The sequence below is a fragment of the Gracilinanus agilis genome, chromosome 4 (assembly GCF_016433145.1).
Source record: "Gracilinanus agilis isolate LMUSP501 chromosome 4, AgileGrace, whole genome shotgun sequence".
Taxonomy (NCBI): domain Eukaryota; kingdom Metazoa; phylum Chordata; class Mammalia; order Didelphimorphia; family Didelphidae; genus Gracilinanus; species Gracilinanus agilis.
Genome location: NC_058133.1, coordinates 63,463,738 through 63,488,095, shown reverse-complemented (window position 1 = coordinate 63,488,095; position 24,358 = coordinate 63,463,738). Strand labels below are relative to the sequence as shown.

General features: G+C 38.1%; 1 protein-coding gene across 1 annotated transcript in view; it reads left to right on the top strand.

Annotated features, from left to right (window-relative positions):
* The window catches only part of SELL (selectin L), a 34,594-nt gene extending 11,979 nt beyond the window's left edge, over positions 1–22,615 (top strand). The window contains exons 5-10 of the mRNA XM_044672831.1: positions 573–758; positions 3,675–3,860; positions 10,123–10,308; positions 12,753–12,881; positions 18,024–18,042; positions 22,342–22,615. Coding sequence (XP_044528766.1) covers positions 573–758; positions 3,675–3,860; positions 10,123–10,308; positions 12,753–12,881; positions 18,024–18,042; positions 22,342–22,357 — 722 coding nt within the window. The 3' untranslated portion in view covers positions 22,358–22,615. The remainder of the gene's footprint in view (positions 1–572; positions 759–3,674; positions 3,861–10,122; positions 10,309–12,752; positions 12,882–18,023; positions 18,043–22,341) is intronic.
* Positions 22,616–24,358: the final 1,743 nt, after the last annotated feature.

The window sequence follows — 24,358 nt, the reverse complement described above, 5'->3', positions numbered from 1 at the left end:
TATATAGTTCTTCAGGGGAAGACCCTGAAGGGCAGGAATGCACTGGCTATTCCTCTCTATTGCATTGATGTTATAATTTACCCTTTATTCATGTGAAGCTTCTCTTAGAAGGGGCTCCTTTTTTCCTTATTTAGGGCTGAATAGAAGACTGTAAAGAAAAGCAGGGTTGTCTAACTGGCTAGATAGCTGGGCCTGGAGTCAGGAACAACTGCACTAAGTCATCTCTGTGATGCATGCTGGCTCTGTAATCCTGGAGAAGTCTCTTTACTCCTCTGCCATGGCCCCAGCAACTCTCTAAGATTATAAATGGAAGATGAGGTGCAGATCTGCATTTGACAGATGGCGTTTCCACACTGGAAGTTCCTTTTTAACAATGGGATAGCAAGTCTGGCCCTCCACACTGCCCCTCTACATTCCCTTCCCCCTACCACCCTGCCCTCCAAAAGAGAGATTCTAGTAGATGAATTTGCTGGTTAGATATTTCAAGCACTCTTCCCTTCCAACAAAACACATTTGGATCTAGAAAAGTTCTCTACTACCAGATCACATTCATGTTTCTTTCCTCATTGAAGTGATTCAGTGTGAGCCTTTAAGGGCACCAGACTCTGGAACGATAAACTGCACCCATCCACTGGAAGATTTCAGCTTCAGCTCCAAATGTACATTTAGCTGCTCAGAAGGAAGACACTTAATAGGTGCAGAGGACACTACCTGCGAGGTATCTGGGAACTGGTCATCGCTAGAGCCAATGTGTCAAGGTAGGCCACTTTTCCCTGATGTGCTTTGACATTCCATGATCTCTCTGTTCTTTGCAATTCTTTGAAAACTCCATTAAACAAACAAACAATCCTTCCTGTGTCCCCTGTGAATATCTCATGTAATATTATGGTATTCTTGTGTTTCCTTTAGAAGTTAGGAGATTCAGGTACTAAATCCTGGTTCTGCCAACAATGATATGACCTTGAGCAAATTATTCCTTTTTTCTGGGGCTTACTTTCTTAATCAGTAAAATGAGAGCATTGGTCCAAGTGATCTCTCTACAGTAGAAGGAAATGGGAAACCACTCCAGTGTCTTTGCCCAGAAAGCCCCAAATAGGGTCATGAAGTGTCAGGTATAACTGAAATGATAAGAACAAATCCAATAGGTTAAATTATCACAAGAAATCAAACAATTTTTATAAAAAATGCATGAAGAATGATGAAGTTAATTTATAAAACTGACCAACTGGAATAGAAGTAGAAAGACATATGGCACTTAATGATCACTAGCATTTATATGGCACTTATAAGGTTTGTAAAACACATTAGAAATATCATCTCATCTTATCCTCATAACAACCCTGGGAAGAATGTAAAATCTGTAAAATGAGGATAAGAAGAATATTATTAATACCATAATATTTTATTATAATTAATCTATAAGAACACTAATTTATTAATATATGATTATAATATACAATCTATCATCTTATATTAATCATAAGAATATTACATATTCTTATATAGCCTCTGTCTCTCTCTCTCTTTTTACAAAATGAGGAAACTGAGATAGACAGAGGATAAGTGATAAGAAGAGAAGTTGCCTAGGGTCTGAGGCTAGGCTTGAGCTCAGGCGTTCTTGATTCCAAATCTCGGCACTCTATCTACTCCACCACCTACTCATCTTGGCTCAGCAAATCAAAATTTATTTAGGCCCTGGATCTGCTAGTCCAACCTTTCTCTACCTTTACAGATAGAGAAACTAAGACTCTAAAAGACTGAGTGACTTGTCCAAAGTCAAACTCAGTGGATCTCCTGCTCTTTCCCTTGATGATAATGATGACACCAGTCGTGTGGCATTCCTTTGACAAATATTTAATAGATATTTATTAAAAGTAAATTGTGTATAATTCACTATGCTGAAGACTATGTAAGCATATATGGAGGTCACTCTTTGTCCCCCCATATACCAAAAGAAGTCTTCCTTTGTATTGAATAAGCATATCAAGCCAAGCAAGTAGATAAGTTGCCCATATCTGACAACATATGTCTCATTCTACATCTCTATTCTATCTCTTCTCTGCAGGGGTTCTCATTATTCAGAAACCTTTTCTTCCATTAAGAATAAACTTGGGGGGTGGGGGCAGTGAGGTGGCCCAATGGATTGGGAGCCAGGCCTAGAGATGTGAGACCTTGGGTTCAACTCTACCCTCAGATACTTCCTAGCTTTGTGACCCTAGGTAAGTCACTTAACTGTCATTGTCTAGTTCTTACCATTCTTCTGCCTAGGAACCAATTCTCAATATCGATTCAAATACAGAAGGTAAATTTTTAAAAAATAAAAGAATAAATTTGCCTCTTTACAATTCCTGCCCATTATTTCTTCTTCTAGGTGACAATCTTTTCTTTAAGTAGTCATCTTTGTCTCTCTGGTACCCAGCTTGGTGCCTTGCAAATATTAAGAGAAAAGTAGATTTTTAAAAATTGAGTTATTGATTGGAACAATTACTGCTTCATGCCTCAGCAAACTATTTTCCTCAGGATTGGGTTCATTTCCTTCAGTTCTGTCATCAGTGGAGATGTGTGTGAGAGAGCTGTATGTATATCTGGACAGAGAACAGTTCAGTTTGACTAAAACATAAATTCATAGAGAGAAATCATGGTGGCAGACTGTGGAGGAGCTTAAAGTTCGAATTTCACTTAGTAAGTATTAGGAAGCTTCTGAAACTTTTAGAGCAGTAAGAAGAACAGAAGTGTTTGTGCAATTGAAAGGATGCTGGATTTGGAATGGGAAGATCTATCCTGGAATCCTAACTCAATTACTATCTGTGAGATCTTGACAAATTATTCAACAACTCCAGACCTCACTTTCCCTATGGAAAAATGGGACTTGGGATTAGATGACTCCTAAGTATCTTTCTAAATCTAAACATCCTATCACAGGAATAGATCTATGCATGAAAATTGGTCTAAGAATGGAATGAAGCATAGATTAGAGAAGGGAGTAGCTCAGGTGGAAAGACAGGCAATAAGATTATCACAATAATCCAAGATATGTGGTAGGGAGAGGGACCACATGATGGCAGTGAAAATACTGAGGAGGGAATGTATATTACAGAGAAAGAATTGATGGGACCTAATTAGCTTTTAAAAGTGAAGGCAAAAAGAAGATAATTTCAAGGTTAGGAAAACAAGAAATAAGTAGTGGTGACACAGAGGAAATTGATAGTAAATTTAGAGAGATAAATAGAGAATTTTGTATACATTTACAATGTGCTAGCCACAGTATTAATCCTTGGAAATATGAATACAAGCAAAAAGAAAGTGTCTCTACCCTGTAGGAACTTATATCCTAATGGGAAAAGTCAAAACAAAAAAGAAAATGGAAAAAGTTGAATGGGGGGTCGGAGGAAGAGAAATGGTGCCAGGAGTCACAGTCTGAGTGGCTTCTGAAGTGAACATGGCTGGCATGGTGCTTCCTCAATTGGAGGTTCCAAGAAAAACTCATTGAGCAAAGAAGAAGTCCATGGGGGTGGAGGTCTTCACCATGAGATGACAACTGAGGTGGAAGTGGGAAAGTCATCCTAGGGTCCTGGGCTGGGCTACAGATTGAGGGGGGAAACAAGAAGGATGATAAATTTATTTAACTAAAGAAAATTCTAAAAATGGTGCCCATGTTTCTTTTCCCTTCAAAGTGACTCAGTGTGAGCCTTTGATGGATCCAGAACATGGAATGATGGAATGCACTCATCCCCTGGGGAAATTCAGCTATACCTCCAAGTGTACATTCAGCTGCTTAGAAAGAATGGTATTAATAGGTGCTGAAGAAGCTTCATGTGGAGCATCTGGAAACTGGTCATCCCCAAAGCCAATATGTCAAGGTGAGTAACATTTCCAGATGAATGGCTTCATTAATCTTGGCAGTACCATGTCTGAACAATGAGAAAAATTCCACAAACTGGATAATTCTGCTTTTTCTCAAAGGGAATTCTGCATGCCCCAAATCTACTTTGGACTTCTTGAATGAGTTTTCAGTTACTAAGATACCTTCAATGACCTTGATTCATTTTCATTGACACCAAGAACAGTTGTCTTATGTGGTTCCTTTGTAATTCTATTCTAATTCTTTTCCAACAGCCCATCATTTAAGTTTCAGTTGATCATTTAGTCAACAAACATTTATTAAATACTTACTACACTAGCTAAGAAAAAGCAGCTAGGTGGTGCAGTGGGTAGAGTGCCAAGCTTGGAGTCAGGAGATTCTTTTTTTCCTCAGTTCAAATCTGACCTCAGACATTTACTGGCCGTGTGATCCTGGGCAAGTCATTTAACCCCCTTTTGCTTCAGTCTCTCATCTGTCAAATGAAATGGAGAAGGAAATGGCAAACCACTCCGGTATCTTTGCCAAGAAAACCTGAAATGGAATCATGAAGAACTGTATACAACTGAAAAATGCCTAAACAGCAAAGGTTAACCAACTATTGTGTTAAGCACTGAGGACTCTGAGAAAAACAAAAACAATTCCTTTCAAGGAATTCCCATTCTAATGGGGGAAACAACATGTCAATAACTAGCAGTAGATAAGATCTTATCAGAATAGATGGAAGGTGATCTGGCAGAGGAATAATAATAATAATAATAATAATAATAATAATAATAATAATAATAATAACTAGAATTTCCAAAGCATTGTAAATTTGCAAAGTGCTTTATAAATATTATCACATATAATTTCTACATCAACCCTGGCAAGCAGGTACTATCATTCTCACCATTTTACATATGAGGAAATGAGAAAACAGAGTTCACATGACTTGCTCACACTAGTGTTTGAGGCTGAATTTGAACTCAGGTTTCCAGATTCAAGGTCCATTGTTCTATCCACTCTTCCTCCTAGCTTCCTCATAGTGAGGGATGTATTAGCAGTTAGAAGGACAAGGACAAGGACACTTCTGTGGAAAGTAAGATTTGATTTGTTTTTATTTTACTAAGATCTAAATGTCAGTCTCAGTCTGCTTGGGTATCTAGGTAGTACAATGGATAGACTGCCAGATCTGCAGGCAGGAAGACCTGAGTTTGAATCTAGCCTCAGACACTTACTAGCTATGCAACTTATTTCTGTTGGCCTCAATTTCTTCATTTCATTTCTTCATTTGGAGAAGGAAATGGCAAATCACTTCAGTGTCTTTGCCAAGAAAACACCAGATGGGATAATGAAGAGTTGGACAGAAATGAAATGACTGAACGACACCAAAAATGCTAGTGTAGGTTCTAGGTCTTCAAAGATAGGAGGCACCTCAGAAGTCATTAGTGAATCACTTCTATAACATTTCTTGCAAGTACTCATCCAACTTCTGCTTGAATTGACAGGGAGCTCACCACCTTCCAAGGTAGTTCATTCTCATTTTTGAATAGATCTAAATATTAAGAATTTTTTTCTATAGTGAACAAAAATATACCTCTGTTATTTTCCCCCCATTGTTTCAAGTCCTGCCAAGTATAACAAATCTATTCTCTCTTCCATATACTAGTCTTTGAAATAATTGAAGACAGTTATTCTGTCTCCCTTGGAGGTCAAACATCTCCATAGGTTCTTTAGGTTAAACATCTCCAATTCTTTCAACCAATCCATTTATGACACCCTTTTAAATAACTTATCATCTTGGTTTCTCTCCCCTGGATGCATTCCAATTTATCAATTCCCTCTGTAAAATATGGCACCTAGAACTAGATATGGTACCCTAAATGTGGTATGTTCTGAAGAGAATTCTAAGAGACTCATCAGATGCCCCCAAACCTAGATGGATCTATGATTTCATTGCAGAGATAGCATCTCCTCTGGTGCTAATAAAGCTGTATCTATGTCCTTTGATCCCTGTGATCTCCATTGTTTTGAACCTAGATCCTTATGGTACTAATCCTTTAAACTCTGAATCTGATGCTATACCCCTGAAAATTCTTTTATTACATCTTTAATCCATAATCTCTTTTATGGAGCTCATAACTTGCAACTCAGATGTCAAATGTGCTTAGATTTTAGTGACTTCACAGCTTAAAGCTGACATTTTTCTGTGGAAATTAGGACAGTAGGATCCTCCCATTTTCTCTTTACCAACACCAGAACCTGAAAGTGCCAGAAATGGACAGCCTAGACACATTACCCAACATAAAGTCAACCACAATGATCTGTGTTAAGAATTGTCTTGGCACTAACACAAAGGTACCTCTGGGCATCCACAACTAATGGCTCTCCCTTTCTATATACTCTATGGATGCATAACTAATTACTGACCTGATTAGTTTTCAATATTAATCACCCTACATTCACATTGGTGACAATACTGACTCAGACACACACACCTAAGGTCTAACACATTGATTCATTTTCACTGGACTGGCTGGTCCTTCCTCACAGGGTTTAAAATTTAGTGGAGATTAAAAGACATGTCAAAAATATTTACATATGCTATAGGACAGTGATGTCAACCAAGAAGCCTCTAGGTAGGCATAGGAATGACTCAGATGCTCACCACTCAAACACTTTGGTGTCTCAGTGTCACAGAATAGGTCTGATCCCCATTGGTCCAAAAAGAGTAACCAGATAAGACAAACCAGATTAAAACATAATTGAAAAATATTTGACAAAATAAATAAAAATACAATAAAACAAAGATAGCATTGCATTTTAAAATTAAACCATCATGAGGCACATGGGTATCTTTATATATACATTAGTGGTCCCTATTTCTACTTGAGTTTGATACCCTCACTATAGGCTATAATAAGAGAATTATGGAGTTCTATGAGTATTCATAGAAATTGCTTCTGCTTGAGAGCATCAAGGAAAATTTCAGTAGAAGATATAAAGGCAAAAATGGGTATCATATGACATTGTGTGTATGGAGAATAGAGGGAACAAAAAACAGAGTTGGTAAAATGCAGGAACTATTGGAGAAACAATTGAGTAGTGTATTTCCTTTTAGACATTGTATAAATGATGGAGAATAGGGTATGATAAATCAATTGATGTAAGATTGTTAATAGAATTACATTCCTAGGGATTTGGGATTTTATTTAGCAATCCTGGTGATCTATCATTTATATATTTATTTTTAGGTTGGGAGAGAGTGTGATTAAGACGAAGCACTAAAGGAACATTAATCTGGCAGGATGGATTGGGAATGCAAAATATTATAAATAGATGAAATTGTTGGGAAACCACAACAACAGCATTGAACAATTTTTGAACTCTAACCTGTTTAGTAACAACTTGACTTCAGAAGATGCTGGTGTAAGATTTAAATTAGTATGCAATAACTCCAAGTATTATATTTATAAAGTTTATTAATAATCACTTGAAGTAGAAGGAAAATAAACTAAAAGGAATAGAAGTTCAAATCTAATTATCTAAAAAAAAGTAAACCCATGTGAGTAAGTTCTCCTGCCTCTCCAAAAAGCCCGCTTTAGCAGCCACAATTACAGAAAGAGAGAGAGTCAGGGCTACACAAAATTTATATCCTATGTTAGCATGTGAGAAGGAAAGTAGGATGCTAGGAATTGGAGTCTTGGGAAGCAGATTCTAATTACTCACTGGTGAAACAAGTCTACTCTCAGCAAAGAGATGGTAAACAAATATCCTATATTACTAAAGAGTCCCAAAGAGGTGTCACACTCTCCTCTGGACCCAGACAACAAAATGACCCAAGAATGCTGAGATAAGAGGAATGATTCAGATGCTTACCACTCAAACTCTTTGGTGTCTCAGTATCACAGAATTATATAATGACAGAGTTGGAAAGGACTCCAGTGGCTACCTAGTCCAAGCTGTACCTGAACAAGAATCTCCTCTGTGACCCTGGGCAAGTCACTTGACCCCCATTGCCTACCCTTACCACTCTTCTGCCTTGGAGCCAATACACAGTATTGACTCCAAGATGGAAGGTAAGGGTTTTAAAAATTAAATTTAAAAATTTAAAAATTAAAAAAATTAAAAAAAAAGAATCTCCTCTATGACATCCTCAACAAAGGGTCATGCAACTTTCCTTTAAAACATCCAGGGAGAGGGAGGCTCCTACATCTTTAGGCAGTCAATTCCTACTTCAGATAGTTCTAAGTAGTAGGAATTTTTCCTTACCTCCAGCCTAACTCTGTCTCTCTGTGACTTTTATTCATTGATTTCTTTTCTACCATGGAGTCCATACAGAATGGGTCTGATCCCATTTGGTCCAAAAAGAGTAAATTTGATCCCTGTTGCATCCAAACAGAACAAGTCTGATCCCTATCAGGTCCCAGCAGCTCACTATTTCAGGCAACAGCCCTACAAATACTTTAGAAGGGCCATCATGCCCTCCTCCTAATCTTCTCTTCTCCAGGATAAATGTCCTTAGTTCCTCCGATTAATTTTCATTTTGCATGATCTCAAGGTCTTCTCTCTACTAACATTCACCTTTCTTTGGACATTTGACAGCCTATTATTGTCTTTCCTAAAATATTATGTTCAGACGAAAAATAATAATGCCAATGTGGCTTGATCAAGATAGACTATATTAGGTTGATGGACAATGAAGAGTCCAAGATATGGAGACCAGTGTTGCGCAATGGTGGTACTGCTAACAGAAATGAAGTAAGGGAAAGCAGGCTTTTTTTTTAAGGGGGTAGGAGTGGGAAGGGAAGTTTGGACATGTTAAGCTTGAGATATTAGCAGGTCATCTATGTTTGAGCTTTCCAGTATTTGAGGGATTCATGATTTTATAGGTGTGAGTACTCTTTCCAGTCAATCAATAAATATTTATGTAGTGCTTACTGTGTACTATTAAGAACATAGTGCCAAGAAATGGGGATGGAAAGAAAAAGGAAAAAAGATTATTTTCCTTCAAAGAGCTTACATTCTAATGGGAGAGACACCATATACATAAATTGGCATATACAAGATAAATGTAGAATAGATGATTTCAGAAGAGAAAGCATTAGAAATTAGGAAATAGGGTGGCTGAGGAGGAAAAAGACTGAAATAAAGTCAGAGGTTCTAAGAGTGAGAGGCTAGGAGGGAGAGTATTCCTTCCATTGTCAAAAAGCACAAAGATTCTATGAGAGCAGAAGTATTTTTGAGAATTCTATGATAGAAAATTTCATTTGGTGATCATAATTTGGTGAAAATGTCTATAGATTCAGGTAGCCTGGTCCTTGGACAACGTATCTTGAGCTCATAATGAAAGCTTTTTTTCATTATGGAAGGACCAACCAGATATCGTATTTCTCTAGTATGGTTTTCAAAAACTCAGGGTAACCTTCATTCTATGTTTAGTGGAGGAGATCTTAAATAGGTTATTAGAAATGTAAGTCCAGACTTAAGAGCAAGATTGTTGATGGACGGAAAGATTTAGGAGTGATCCACAGAGATACAATACTTAAAGTTGTAGGACTGAATAAAATCACCAAGGGAAAGGGCACACTGAGAAGAGGGCCAAGAGTAGTAAAGCCTTGAAGAATCTCCATATGTACAGAATGGGTTGAAGAGGAGGTGAAGTTATAGAAGAAAGCAGAGCAAGTGGTTATAAAAGTAGCAAGAAACCAGGTGAGTTTAGTGTCATGGAAGCCAATGAAGAAATTAAGGTTATCTCATCAACAATGTCAAATGTTTCCAAAATATGAAGGATGAGGACTGAGAAGGGGCCACTGGGGTAGATAAAAATGAACTTAAATGAATTAAATGTGGTACATATTGATCCATGAGGCAAAGGTTTCAGAGTAGAGTCTCTAGAAAAAATAAAAGGGTGAAAATTTGACCAAGGAAGGTATAGACATATACGGAGGCAGGAGGTCACCTTTCTGTTCTGATTTTTCCCTCACTAAGGTGTTTTTCTCCTCATCATTATAGAATAGTCCCTATTCCTATTCTCCTAATGGGAGTAAATTTTAGAAAATGAATAACAGTGATAGGGGAAACGTATGGAGAAGTCACTGAAAGAATTTTGGATCAAAGATCTAGAATTAACAGGGACCTCATAGGTAATCTATCCTCGCTGTCTCACTTTACAGATAAAGAAACTGAGTGGATTTCCATATTTTCTCTGGGCAATTCTATATTGAAACCTACAAATCATAAAGTTTCTGCCAGCTGACACTGTTTTCTTTTTATTACAGAGACTCACTGTGAGCCTTTGGTGGCACCAGAACTGGGAATTATGAACTGCACTCATCCCTTAGGATTTTTCGATTTCAGCTCCAAGTGTATATTCAGCTGTGCAGAGGGAATATCCTTACTAGGTGCCAGGGAAACTACATGTGAAACATCTGGAAACTGGTCATCTCCAAAGCCAATATGCAAAGGTAAACCACTTCACCCAGGTGTGCTAGGGACCACATGTGGTAAGATGGATGAGCAGACAGTGAGGAACAATTTATTGATGATTTTCCCCAACATCAATTAAAAGAAACCAGTTTACTTATTGAATTCCATCGCTCCCATGGCTGACCTCTCACCCGTGGCATAACAGACACATTTTTAGATGCATTCTGTGTGAGTGAATTGCATCCTATGCTGGTCTTTGAACTTGGTATTCCATAACTTGTCTCTGCTTCCTTTAGGGCTGGAATGTGCTCCCTCTTTCCCTTTCCTCCTATTTTTTTAATGCTTACTTTCTGCCTTAGTAATGACTTTAAGACAGAAGAACAAGGACGAAGCATTTGGGTTTAAGTGATTTGCCCAAGGTCACACGGCTAGGAAGTATCTATGGCTAGATTTGAACCCAGGTTTTCTAAACTCCAGGCCTGGCACTCTATGTACTGGGCTAGCTAGCTGCCCACTTTTGTTTCTTGAAATTCCTCATTTCCTTCCACTTGAAGTTCCTGTGCTATCTATGAGGGTTTTTTTCCCCTCCTGATTTCCTGATAGGTTAGTATGCTCTCTTTCTTCAAATAAACTAATAATCTCTTTGGACACTGTAACTTCCTAGAAGACTGTAAGCTCCTAGAAAGGAGAGACAGTTTCAGATAAAGAGAGCATTTATTAAATGCATACTAAGTGCTAGGCACCTTGCTAAGTGATAGAAACACACATACGACTATCCCTTCCACATTGCAGAGGTTAGGGGAGCGGTTACCCCAAACATACAATTTTGGGGCCTTCTCTTTATACCAGAAAAGAAGTCTGAATTTTTTCTTTTTCTTTTATGGGATGTTTGTAGAATCTCATTGTAAAATTTGGGTTAAGTATTTGGTCATAGGCTACATGTAGGTCAGTGTTAGCTTTTCTAGTCTCAGTGTGTCATTTGTGGCTTCCAAAAAACTCTCCTCAAATTCTCATTTAATTTCTTATGCCAACCCACCACATATCAAAACTGTGATAGAAAGTCACAATGTGGAAGATATACTTGTATAAGCAAAAGGCTCCTTCGAGGAGCTTATTCTGGTCCCCCCCCCAAAGTTTTTTTTAAATTCATAACTTAAGGCAGTGCTAAATTTCAGTCAGAGGTTAGTAAAAATAAAGATGAAATGTTTTCCCATCCAAGATCATGGACTCTTCCTGAAATGCAAGAACCCGTGTCTCAACTGGAAATGAACCCTGAGAACACCGTGTAGCACTGCTCTTACATGTATCCCATCCTCCCTTGCCTTAGAGTTATGTGTACATTTTCTCTACCAAACTAGAAACCATTTTCTCCTACATATTCATGTCCCCTACAATAGAAATTATACCAGCACTTACTTCATGTAATCATTATAATGATCAAGCGAGATAATATATGTTAAACACTTTGCAAACAGCTATAGTGAACAGAAAAGGTCTAAACTCCCCTGAGTGCAATGAATAGCCATCTGCTCCATTCTCTTTTTGCTCTTGTCATCTAAAGGGGCGAAAAGGAGAACTCTATAACCATATCCATCAAAAACTGTTAGGTCAGCCATGATAGAGTGCCAGGCTTAGAATCTAGAAGACCATCTTCTTAAGTTCAAATCTGGCCCCAGACTTATTGGCTGTGTGATCCCGGGCACAGGTCATCCCCATTTGCCTCAGGTTCCTCATCTATTAAATGGACTAGGTAGGAAATGGAAAATCATTCCAGTATCTTTGCCAAGAAAACTCCAAATGGGATTACAAAGAGTTAGACACGATTGATAACAACTGAACAATAATCAGCCTCTTATCACATAGGCATACTAATTACATAGCTATCTTATAGTAACAGAGCCCTTCATTTTCTTTGGACACTCAGTTGCATGCCTCAGATTAGTGATATTTATGAAGCTGTGTATACTGCTCCATTGCTCCTGCCCTTGAATCCCAATTCTGATGTAAGGCTGTGATGACATGTGGAGGCCACCAAGCATCCTTGAATGAAATATCAAGACAGTATCTCTCTCCCAGGAATCCCTAGACAGGAACTCTCTTATAAATTAGGGTTTTATGGGTAACAGGTTAAAAACCCACTGATCTAGGGAGAGAGTAGTTTGAATTGGGAAGTCTGATCCTTGGTCTTGTCTCTGTCATGAAGTTGCAAGTGTCATCAGATTAATCATCTTACCTTGCTCATTTCCTTATCTATCTTATGGAGGCAAGGTGGAAAATACATGTCCTGGGTCTCCGATGAACTCTGCTATAAAGTATTAGAAGTCTCAAAATGAGAACAAAGAAAGTACAACGTGCTACTGGGTAAATGTGAATTTGGAGATGACAGGACTTTAGAGGTCACTGAGTGTTTACACGTGAATGTTTATACCATCAAGGGAGAAATGATCACTGTGTCAAGATGTCCTGTTGTTTTTTCTTTTAGCAACAATAAATATTCTATCACCAATCAAAGAGGGTAACTACAATCCTATCTTCATCCCTCTGGGGATTGTAGTCACTTCCTTCTGTGGACTGGCATTTATCATCTGGCTGGCTAGAAGGCTGAAGAGAGGTATGAGATTTTAATCTTCTATGTCAAAATCAGAAATATTATGGGAATACACAAAGGAAGTGAAAATATCAACATTAATATTACCTCTAGTTTGTAAAGATACAAAAATGAGGCAAGAGACAATCCCTGCTCTCAAGGAGCTTACAATCTAATAGGAAATGCAACATTCAAGTAAACATCTAAAAGAAGCTATATACAGGATAACTAGAAAATAATTAACAGACTACAATGAAGACATTGAAATTAAGAGAGGTTGAGGAAGGCTTCCTGTAGGAGGTGCGATTTAGTTAGGGCTTAAAGGAAGCCAGAGAGGTCAGTAATCTGAGTGGAGGAGGGAGAGTATTCTGAGCATAAGGCCAGAGAGCCAGAGAGAATGACTGGAGCTGATAGATGGAATATCTTGTTTTGGAACAGCCAGGAGCTCAGTGTCACTGGATTGAAGACTATGGGTAGGAAGGTATAAGAATACTGGAGCGGGTTATGAAACACTTTGAATGCATTTTTGCACTTGCTCCTTGAGGCAATAGAAATCCCTGGAGTTTATTGAGTAGGATGGGTGATATGATCAAATTTGTGCCTTAAGAAAAATTTTTTAATGACTGAATGGAGGCTGGATTGGAGTGAGAGGAGACTTGAAATAGGCAGACTCACCAGTAGGCTTTTGCAATCGTCCTTCTTTAAGATGATGAGAGATGGCAGTGTCAAGGGAGAGAAGGAGACATGTTCAGGAGATGTTGCAAAGGTGAAATTGATAAGCTTTGGCAATAGTGTGGATGTGGGAAATGAGAGATAGTTAGGGATCCAGGATGACTCCTAGGTTGTGAGCCTGAAAGAAGGAGGATTGGCTATTGTCTTTTGCTGTAAGAGGGAAGATAGTAGGGTAGGAATGGAGCATTAAGGGGAAAGATAATGAATTCTGTTATGGACATATTGAGTTTAAGTCCATCGATTCTTGCTATCTTATTACCTTAGAAGACCAGATATCTCCTGGAACATATTGCATGGGCAATGAAAGCCAATTCCAGATATTTCCTCTTGCTAAAACTGAATTTTGTTCTGGATTCCTTGGACTGATGGAAGAAGAGGCACTGACTTTAGTATATTTGGAGTACCATATCTCTCTGCTACCTGGCCCCTCTGGGAGGGAAAAGATGACTGGAGAAGAAAACAGAAGGGTGGGAACCAATATACCATAGTTTTTTGAACCTCCTCAGAAGAAGTAAAGCAGAATTCAAAGCCACCAAAAAAAAAAAATCCGAGTACCACTCCCATAGCTCTGACTCAACTCGTTTTAAGTGTGTCACAACCTGAAGTATTGTGTTAGCTAAACCTGCTATTTCAAAATCACATTTTCTAAAGCAAGATCTATGTAAAATGAATCAGTCTGGGTGTTTCTGTCATTAGATTTAACAACAGAATACCTAATCCTGGTTAGGAGGAAAAAAACTATGAGATAGTGAAATTAAATTATGCATTTAAAAGAAAGACAGTAAAGCACCTAAATGGTCCATTGATGAATGCAGATCATTCAGTGCCCAGCAATTCTTTATTTTGACAAACGCTGCCTTCACACTGAGTTGCTATTTGAAACTCCTCATTTCCTAATCAGTCTGTTTACAGAATGTTACTTTTTAAAAGTGATTTTCGGTTAATGGGTTCCCATGTGTTGTCTATAAGCTGGCAGGGGACTGTAAAGGTCCTCTAGGTCACTCTCAATATAGTTCAAAACACAAACATAGATATGCTGGGCAAGTTTTCCAGTCAGTGTGGGAGGGAAGTTGAGTGGCACTCTGGGTAACTACAGATCTACTAAAGGCATATAAGGCATTTTCATTGATGTGGCCACTGCTATCAGTTTTGATCAGGACTTTCATCTTGAACTAAGGTGAGAGAAGCTGCCCTCCGGTATGGGTCAGGGTAGACCAGAGGAGGGAAGATTGTTGTGGAATTCTTCAACAGAGGGGATTGTATCCATCAACTCCCACTATTGCCCACCTTACACCCACCCACCTATATGAGACAGAATCGTCCTTTGAAACAACAGAACAGCCTTGGAGTTAGAGAATTTTTGTTCAAATACCATCTCTAGTCTGAATTCAAGACCTGCCACATGCCACCTGTGTGACTTTAGATAAGTCACTTGATCCTTTGGACCTCAGCATCCTTATCTGTGAAATGGTGGGTGAGTGGTGGTGGGAGATTAGATGAGATGGTTTTTTAGGTACCTTCCAAACCTAAATTTATGATCCAGTCTGAAAATGATGAGGTTATACTAGATTATCTTCAAGCCTTAAATCTGTGAACCTATGATCCTACAGCCCCATATCAATTCCCAGTGCCTCCCATTCCCACAACCCAGAAGACTCTTTTTTTTTTCTCTCTTGGCAACTGGTTATCCTCTGAAAACAGTTTATGGACCCTCAAAGAAACCATTTGTCTAGACAATCTTTAAAAATTTTTAATAAAGATGTTTTCCTTCTACATTTCAATCTCACACAAACAATCTGAGCCTGCCTAATTCATTTAAAAAAAAATTTTTTTTACCCTTGTACTTCGGTGTATTGTCTCATAGGTGGAAGATTGGTAAGGGTGGGCAATGGGGGTCAAGTGACTTGCCCAGGGTCACACAGCTGGGAAGTGACTGAGGCCGGGTTTGAACCTAGGACCTCCTGTCTCTAGGCCTGACTCTCACTCCACTGAGCTACCCAGCTGCCCCCCATTTTTTAAATTTTTTTAAAAAAATTTTTAAACCCTTAACTTCTGTGTATTGGCTCCTAGGTGGAAGAATGGTAAGGGTGGGCAATGGGGGTCAAGTGACTTGTCCAGGGTCACACAGCTGAGAAGTGTCTGAGGCCGGATTTGAACCTAGGACCTCCTATCTCTAGGCCTGACTCTCAATCCACTGAGTTACCCAGCTGCCCCCTGAGCCTTTGTAATTCAATGAAAAGCTTGGTGAAGGTTAAAATGAGCAGTAATGAGACAGGTGGTAGGTTGTTGCTGTTTTTTTTGTTTTTTTTTTTTTTAGTTTTCTCCCCCAGTCATTTCTGTACAAGATCTCAGGAGGATAAAATGATGATTGACGTGCCACTGCTGTGGGAATTTCAAAGTGGGGGCAAACAGGAAACAGATAACAGCTAGACTAGTTACAGTTATGCCAACGAAGACAAGAGACGCCCAGAAAGATCACAGAAGTCACAGGTAGTTAGGACTACCATAAAGCCACAGTGCATTGCACACAGTAGGTACCCAATAAATGTTTGTTGAGTTGAATTCTGATATAGGCAATCCCCAGTTTTCTAGCAGGCTAGATCTTCAAGAATTTGTAAGTAAATTGCTTGTACTCAGATTAGGCTTCTCCATAACAAGAATGTTGCACATGATGGTTAGCAAATTAGTCCCCAGGCGGTTATTTAACTACAAATGTGACTGAAATACGGTATATGGGCAATGAAAAACATAGTATAGTGAACAACTATGTTGCAAATGCTTGGTAGTTCAGTTATATTAAGGACTAGCTTGGGAATGTAAGCACTTTGTAACATTGCTTTTCTGTAAAGAAAAAAAAAACTGTGCTGTGTGATTCAGGGAGGAAGGAAACGTGGAAGTTCTGGGAATGTGTCCTTCTCCTTTTCCTTCCACAGGGAATTAGGGGAAAGAGGAGCTGACTGAGAGAGGAAAGAACCTGATGTGGGAAAAGATAATTAAGAAATTTAAGGAGTCTAAAGGAAGTGAGAGGGCTGAGATGAGATGTGAGAAACTGGAAGGAGGGAGGCACCAATGTGAAAGAGGTTGATAGAAAGACTCAATTCCCCCATGAGCCCTTTAGCACTCCACCCATAGTCTTTGACCTAGGCAAGATTCTTGGAAACTAGACCTGGAATCATTTCCCTTTCTCCTCCACTCTACCCCCTCCCCCAACTTGGATGAAACACAAAAATACATTTTTCTTTTGGCCATCCAGCTCATGATGAAAAGAGAACATAGTAAGATACCAGGAGCATATCTTTCCCCCTTAATCTTTGCTTTACTGGCTCCCCTTTATATAGCAAGAAGGGAATATGGCCAACTAGGGAACACTCTTCAGTTGCTTTTGTGACAAGAATTGACTAAGTGTATATACAAGCAAGTGCCCTTACTCATGACTGTAAAGTCAATCAGCAAGTACCATCAGCCCAGAGGAGGAAACTGAGGCAGAGGTACTTTAGGGATACTTTTCTTGGTTGCATAGGAACAGAACTAGAATAAAAATGTAGATTTCCAACCAGATGTGGCCTGGACCCACTACTAGCATTCATTCAGACTAACGCAGTGTTGTGTATGTTTTGTGGTTGGGAGAGTTTTCCACATGAACCAATGCACAGGATGAGAATAGGGTTTGAAACTAAACACATACCCACTTAGTTCCCTTTTCTCTAAATATAAGCTCTCTCTATAGGACTAGGGTCTTACTGATGTACAGCTGTAGCTTTCATTGTTTTTTATTTCAAAGAAAAGCATACGAAAACAGGCAACATAAAATTCAAAATGAATGAATGAAAAATCTTTATAAGTGATTTACCCAAGGTCACTCAGGGAATATATAACAAAAGCCTGTGTTTGAACCCTAGATTTGGACTCTGGTGCCAAATGTGTGCGACAACTTCTAGGAAGGCATAAGCATTGTCATTCTGAGTCAGACCCATGGTCCCATCTAGCCCAGTGTTCCCTGTCACTCCAAGTATTTAGAGCTTGAAGGGAAATTAGTCTCTCGACTTGTTCAACCCTCTCATTTTAGAGATGAGGGCCAAACTTGCCCAAGGTCTTAACCCAGGTCTTATGACTCTAAATGTACTATTTTCCCCATCACTCGCCATTATCTGTAATCAAATTCTGATAATGGTATCAACAGTTAGACTACATTTGTTAGTTCTCTTTGAATTAAGATTTCTAACTAGTAAGCCTCAAAAGGAAAGTTATGTTTCTATACAGCAGACATTTAATAAAAGTAAAAAAAAAAGTAGACAAAAAGTAAAAGTTTAGTTCAAGTTTTTAGAACAGTTGGAGATGGAGAATCTTCTTTAATAAGACTATGATGCATCTTGGTATCATTTTCTGACCTATTTTTGTTAATGACATCTGTTTCTTTTTTTCCCCTGTTGATAGGCAAGAAGTCTCCGAATAGGTAAGCCTCCTTCCTCAATGAACTTCCTTTGTAAAGATATCTTTTAATTTTTCTCCTTTTTGGATCCTTGCCTCATTTTCCAGATTGTAGCTGAGCTATCTCTTTAAAGGGTCCTGTTTCTGTCCCCAATTGAATTTAGTATCTAGAATTTAGAAGTTAGGGTAGATGGAACAAAACACAAAACAAACAAACAAACAAGAAAACAAAAACAAATCAACCCTAAAACTCATCTGTTTATAGCAAGGATATATTTGTGTGCCCCATTCTGTTTAAATTAGAGGCCGCTTTCTAGACTGTCCAAGATTTCTCTTTGAAGAATGAAGTTCTGGAAATTGATTTCTGCCTGCCCTAAGAAAGAAAATGCCCAAATTTAGGGTCTATGTAAACATTCAATTTAATTTAACATTAAAAATGCATTCATAAGAAAGATCACTAAATTGTCTTTCTTTAGGTTTCAGGGTGGCAGATTAAGTTTTTGGGGTTTTTTTTGAGATTTTAGGGAGAAGGCTATTAGGTAATAGGAATTGTTGAGATGAGAATTCAGAAGCATCTTAACTGGCCATATAGAGGGTATGCCAGGTCTCTGGGGAATCTGGGACCGAGGCTAGACCTCAAGAGGGTATTTTTTATTTTGATGAATTTTCTAAATATTGCTTGTTGGTATAGATGGTTTCTTTCTCTCCACCCCACCCTGCCCACCTCTGTATTTCTGTGTGTCATGTGGGAACAGCAGGGCTGGAAATTGATAACATCTACAGATTTATTTCCTGGCCACACCCATTGTATGAAAGATTCACCTGGCATCAGGGGAGGCAAGCTGCCAGTTGCACAACTACTGAAATGGCTTCTAGATGGAAGCAATTCAGATAAATTAATATTTATTCAGTTTTCCTAAGGAACACAATGGACGTACAGGCAGGAAATGATAGTATATCAACATCAAGTTAAAATGTGACAGAATTATAAGCACCCCAAATCAAACTAATCCTGACCCTGTGGTTTTGGGGTCACCATACTAAGCTATGCCACGTGGCATGGTTAGTAAATGCTAGTCTTGAAATAAGGAAGGATCGAGTTCAATTCCTGCCTCAGACACTGATATCTGCTCTGTGATGTCAATCAATCAGTAATCATTTATTAAGGATATAACAAGAGGTAAAAGACAATCCCTGCCCTCAATCTTTCTAAGCTACATCCAGATAGTTTCTGAAGACTTAACTGGGGGACATCTAGGAAGTTCAAAGTATAGACAGTCTGTCCTGGAGACAGAAGGTCCTGGGTTCAAATTTGCCCTCAGACATTTCCTAGCTGTGTGACCCTAGACAAGTCACTTAACTCCAATTACCCAGCCTTTACTACTCTTCTGCCTTGGAACAAATAGTTCAATTCTAAGGCAGAAGGTAAGAGTTTAAAAAAATAAATATGTGAGTTTTTGGTGGGGTAACCTATAGAAGCTAATTTTCACACTTAGGACATTGCAGACCCCTGAAGAAATTATTTTACATTTGTTTTCTATGTATTTTGTATCTACTTATTTGTAGCAATGTTGTACCCTACCCCCTAGCAGAAGATAAACTCCATTGGTTCAAAATTGTCAAATTCACTATCCAGTGTATCGGTTACCATTTTTTTTTCTTGAGCATTGTCAGTGCTAGACACTCTGATAGGTTCTTTGGGAAATACAAAGAAGTATAAGGCTTGACTCTCTCCACCAAGATCTTACCATCCATCTAGTTGGGAAGCTATATATCTTGTAAGAAAAATAATAATACCAAAGAAACTAGGGAATTCTAGGGTGTGGAAACTCCTTCAGTGAGGGAGAGTTGGTTGGCACCTTTTGTGAAAGTCCAAGTCTTCAAGAGTTGGCATAGGCATTGAGAGACTAATTGAGTTCCCTAGGATCACACAGCCAGTATGTGGTCAGAAGTAGAACTTGAATAAGATTTATACATAAGATATATACCTAAAGTGCTTTGTAAACTTGAAAGTGCTATAGAAATATTTTGTCCATTTTAATTTTATCCATTATTATTTTTATTTTTGTCGTGATCTTCTGTCTTCAAGGACAGGATTTATCCATTCTGCAACTCAAATTCTCCTAATAATGTTAAATATTAACTGGAGGAAGAAGTCAAAATGGAAAACCAATCAGTAACTCTTCAAGAACTGAAGAAAAAATATTTTTCAGTTGATTTGGAAAAAGCTGGGGAGCTGACTAAGAGAGAGAGGAATAGAAGCCACATCAAAGTGGCATTGACTCTAACTAGGCTTGTTGACTTGCAGGGACTTTTTGGGCTCTTTTATGAACAAAGGAAGGTGGAAGAAGAGGGGAAAATCAGAAGGAAGGAGAAATCAGTGAGAGTCAAAACCAACAGTGGTGGTTTCGGTCTTGTCTCAAAAAGTTATTTTGACTTGGATCAGCAGAGGAATTGATTTGAGATGGTGTCAGATTTGGTTTCATGAAATAAAAAACAGTTTTGCCTGAGGCAAATTGCACAATGTTCTTGGAAAGGCCAAAAGGGAACCAAATATAGCAAATCTTTGGGTCACAGTCAAACTAGGACCCAGGTTCCCAGGCCCTGCATTCATTGTGAACTTGAGCTGTTCAAGAGCAGTTGCAAACATGCTTGCCAGGGTAAAGATAAAAGCTCTTAGAAAAAAGAAAAAAAAACCCACAAAAACACAAAACCTCAAGTTTCAGAAACACCCTCATCTGATGTTGGGCAATGCTTCTTCCTGTGTATCTTATCTCTTGGGTTATCATTTGCCCATGCAGAATAGGGGCACTGGAAGCCCAACAAGATGGTAAATAGAACTAGTTCATATAAAAGTCAAAATAGACCAAGGGTGAAAACCACAAATGCCTATGGAATCAATGGATTTTAATAGACGCTATCCAAAAAGGAAGTTGGTTAACATTTAGTCCATGATCCTTGATATAGAGAACGCTGAAGCAAATCAGAAGTTAGGTGTCCATGGACCTGGGAGTGAAGTTTTCTCAAAAGTGGCAGAGTAGTATTATTATTTCAACATTTGCTTGTTATCCAAGCATGACCTATTCCCTCTATCCAACCCTTCTTTTGGAGCCTTGTCCAATGGTTTCCATTTTGGGAAAAAATAAAACCTTGATAAAGTTCAGAAATGATATAGGAGAAATCAGAGAAAGAACATGGAATCAGGAGACCTCAGTTTGAGTCCCAGCACCACTTCTTATTAAAAGTGTGATTCTGGGAAAAACGATAAACCTCTTAAGGTCTCTGTTTCTTTGCCTTGGTCTTTTTTAGTCATGTCATGGCCTCCTTCAAGGAATGACCTTCCACTACTTCTCTATCAAAATCCTGCCCAGTATATGTACCACCCCTTCTATGAAATCTTCCCTAAGAACTTCTGCCTGAAGTAATCTCTCCTTTTTTAAAATTCCAATGACACTTTTTATCTGTCCTATTCATTGTCACCTTTCTTAAAAGATTGCTAATATTTTTTAATTGTTAAATTTTAATTCTTAATATTTTTCTTGCATAGATATCTAGTTTCCCAACTAGATGGATGGGAAGATCTTTGAGGAGATGGACAAGTCTTACCTATTTTAGTATTTCCTACTCTATCACAATGACTTACATTGTTAATGCTCAAAAAATATTAACTAATAGACTGGGGACTTAATCAACAAGCCCTGAATGAATCACTGGAACATACATCTTCAGCTATCAATTTCAGTTCAATATGATAAGCACTTATTAAAGATTTGTTCTATTCTAGATGCTAGGAATATCCAAATAAAAATTGGTCCCTGAACTTAAATTTTTTATATGCCTTATGCCAATGAAATTCCAGGTTCCTTACTCTTATCTCTCAGTCCTTACTTATCCTTTATACGTATTTCCAAGGTTGACGTATCAAAGGAGAAAATGTGTGTAAAGAAAGTAGTCTGCAAACTTCAAAAAATGTATATGCTGGATGTCAGCATATAAATGAGAGGCAGCTTGCTATGAGGGATAGAGAGTCTTAAGAGTAAGGAAGAGCTGAGGTCAAGACCTGCCTCTGACACATACTGGCTGTCAGATGAGGACAAGCTCCTAAATTCTCAGTGCTTCACTTGGGTTTACAAATTGCAGAGGACCTACTGATCTATGTTGGCAAAGGGAGTTTTCCTCACAGGGAGTCCCTCATATCAACCAAAACACAGTTTTAGACCAAAAGAGAAATTCCTCCTAGAATTTTCTATAGAATTTATATGAAAGATCCTAGAAATGTTCAATCTCATGTTTAATTCACAATCTCCTGCTTTTTCTTTGGCAGATCTGACATATACTAAAATGCTATTTGTTAACGAAAAATCAAAGAACCATCAGATCATCCAACTTTGTGAAAAAGGAAAAGAACTTTTGAGTGAAGTCGTCGGCATTCTTCGGTTATTATTTGTAGCTATGACTCATAGGTTAATTACCTTGTATATTTTTATGCCTAATCATTTATAAAAAATAATTTCAGATTTCAAGAAAAATAAAGACCTCCAACTATGGCCCACTGCCAATTCTGTTTTGCAAGAACAATAAAATGCCATTTTATAGTAGGCCTTACCTGATCATAGATTTGATACACTGTAGTGTAAACACCACTGGATAAGGATTCCAAAGACATGAGTTCAAGTCCCACTGCAGAAACTTGCTATGTGGCTTTGAGAAAGTTGTTTAACCTCTTTTAGTCTTGATTTACTCATCTGTAAAATTGACTCTATAAGGAGAGGCACATCGTGATTAGGGAACAAGCGTCAGAGATGGAATACCTACCTCTGATACATCCTGGCTATGTGGCCATAGACAAACCATTAATTTTCTCAGTACCCCAACACCACTCTTTAAGAGGAGAGTTTGGAGAAGAGTTGACAACCTGCCTAGTGGAGGAAATTCCCACACTAGGAGTTTTCCATGCTAATGACTAGATCTAAATTTATTGGATGTAGGGACCCCCCAGTGAGGGAACTCCCTCTAACAATGGAGATCAGCAACTCTTCTGTTACTTATAGTCCTAGAAAGTTGCTCAAGACAATGAAGTGGCTTGTACTTCACAGAGGGTAGTCGTAAAGAAAAAAGACTATAAATTTCAAAAGCACTATAAATGTGAGTTATTATTATGTAGCCATATCTACAGATTATGTTTTTCATAAACATCATATTGTATGATGACTCTCTTTCTCATACACATATGGATATTAGCTTCGTTTCTAATATCACTGATGTAATGGATTTTAATTGAAATTCCCAAACACCATTGGCAATTAGAACTGACAACTCATATGATTTTCATTGTTCTCTACCTTCCCAATTATTAGTGCAGCTCTTTTCCTCTGCTGGTTATCCCCAGTGTCCTTTGCTATTTCTTAGATCAGTAGAGTGACCACAGTAGAATGATGCTCACCAAAACCAAAGTACAAAAAGAGGAGAATCTACTTCTCTTAGACCTTCTATTATACTTCTATGAAACTTGTTGTCCTTGGGCATGTGGACCAGGGTTGAACTTCCTGACTGAGCTATATTGTAAATTAAAAAGTAAGCAAACAACAACTCATCATCAATAGTGCTCTGGGAGAAAGATGGAGAGGGACATGTCAGGAAACAAAGATAATGGTTAAAAACACAATAAAAGTAATAAAAATTTAAGTTGAAAAAATTAGTCATCAAAAGTCTTAGGGGCAAACAAAACCCTTCTGTTTATCATATAGAAATGCTAGAGGCAACAGAAAGAGATGCTTTTGATCATGTTATTTTTTTCCACCTGAGATGTCTCCTATTTCAAGATCCTCCACCTTATTAAAAAAGGTTTCTTTGGGTGCTTCCATTCTTCCTGACCTCCAATAGCACACATAGTCTCTGATCCAATTTAACCATAAACTATACTGTTGTATACATTGTTTTCTACTTATTTTGTATATAAAGTCCTTGTCTCCCCAGCTAGAATGTAAGATCCTTAAAGGTAGGAGCCATTTGTTATTCTTTCTTTCCAACTCCCTAGCTCTAACTGGCTCTACCAGTTAAATGATAGTTCAATAAATACTTATTAAATTATGAAGAAAATTAGGGACAAGAAGATCACAGGAGACAAAATGGCCAACTCTACAAAAATAAATGAAAAAATAATCACAAGCAAAATTAATGCAATTAGAATGAGGAAGGAAGCAGTTCCAAGGTGGGAAATCTTTGCAGCAATTTTTCTAAAATCAATACACACAGGGAATTGATAATGTATATATACATATGTTATCAATTCCCTATGTGTCTTGGATATCAGAAAATGTGTGTGTGCAGCAGAATCATTC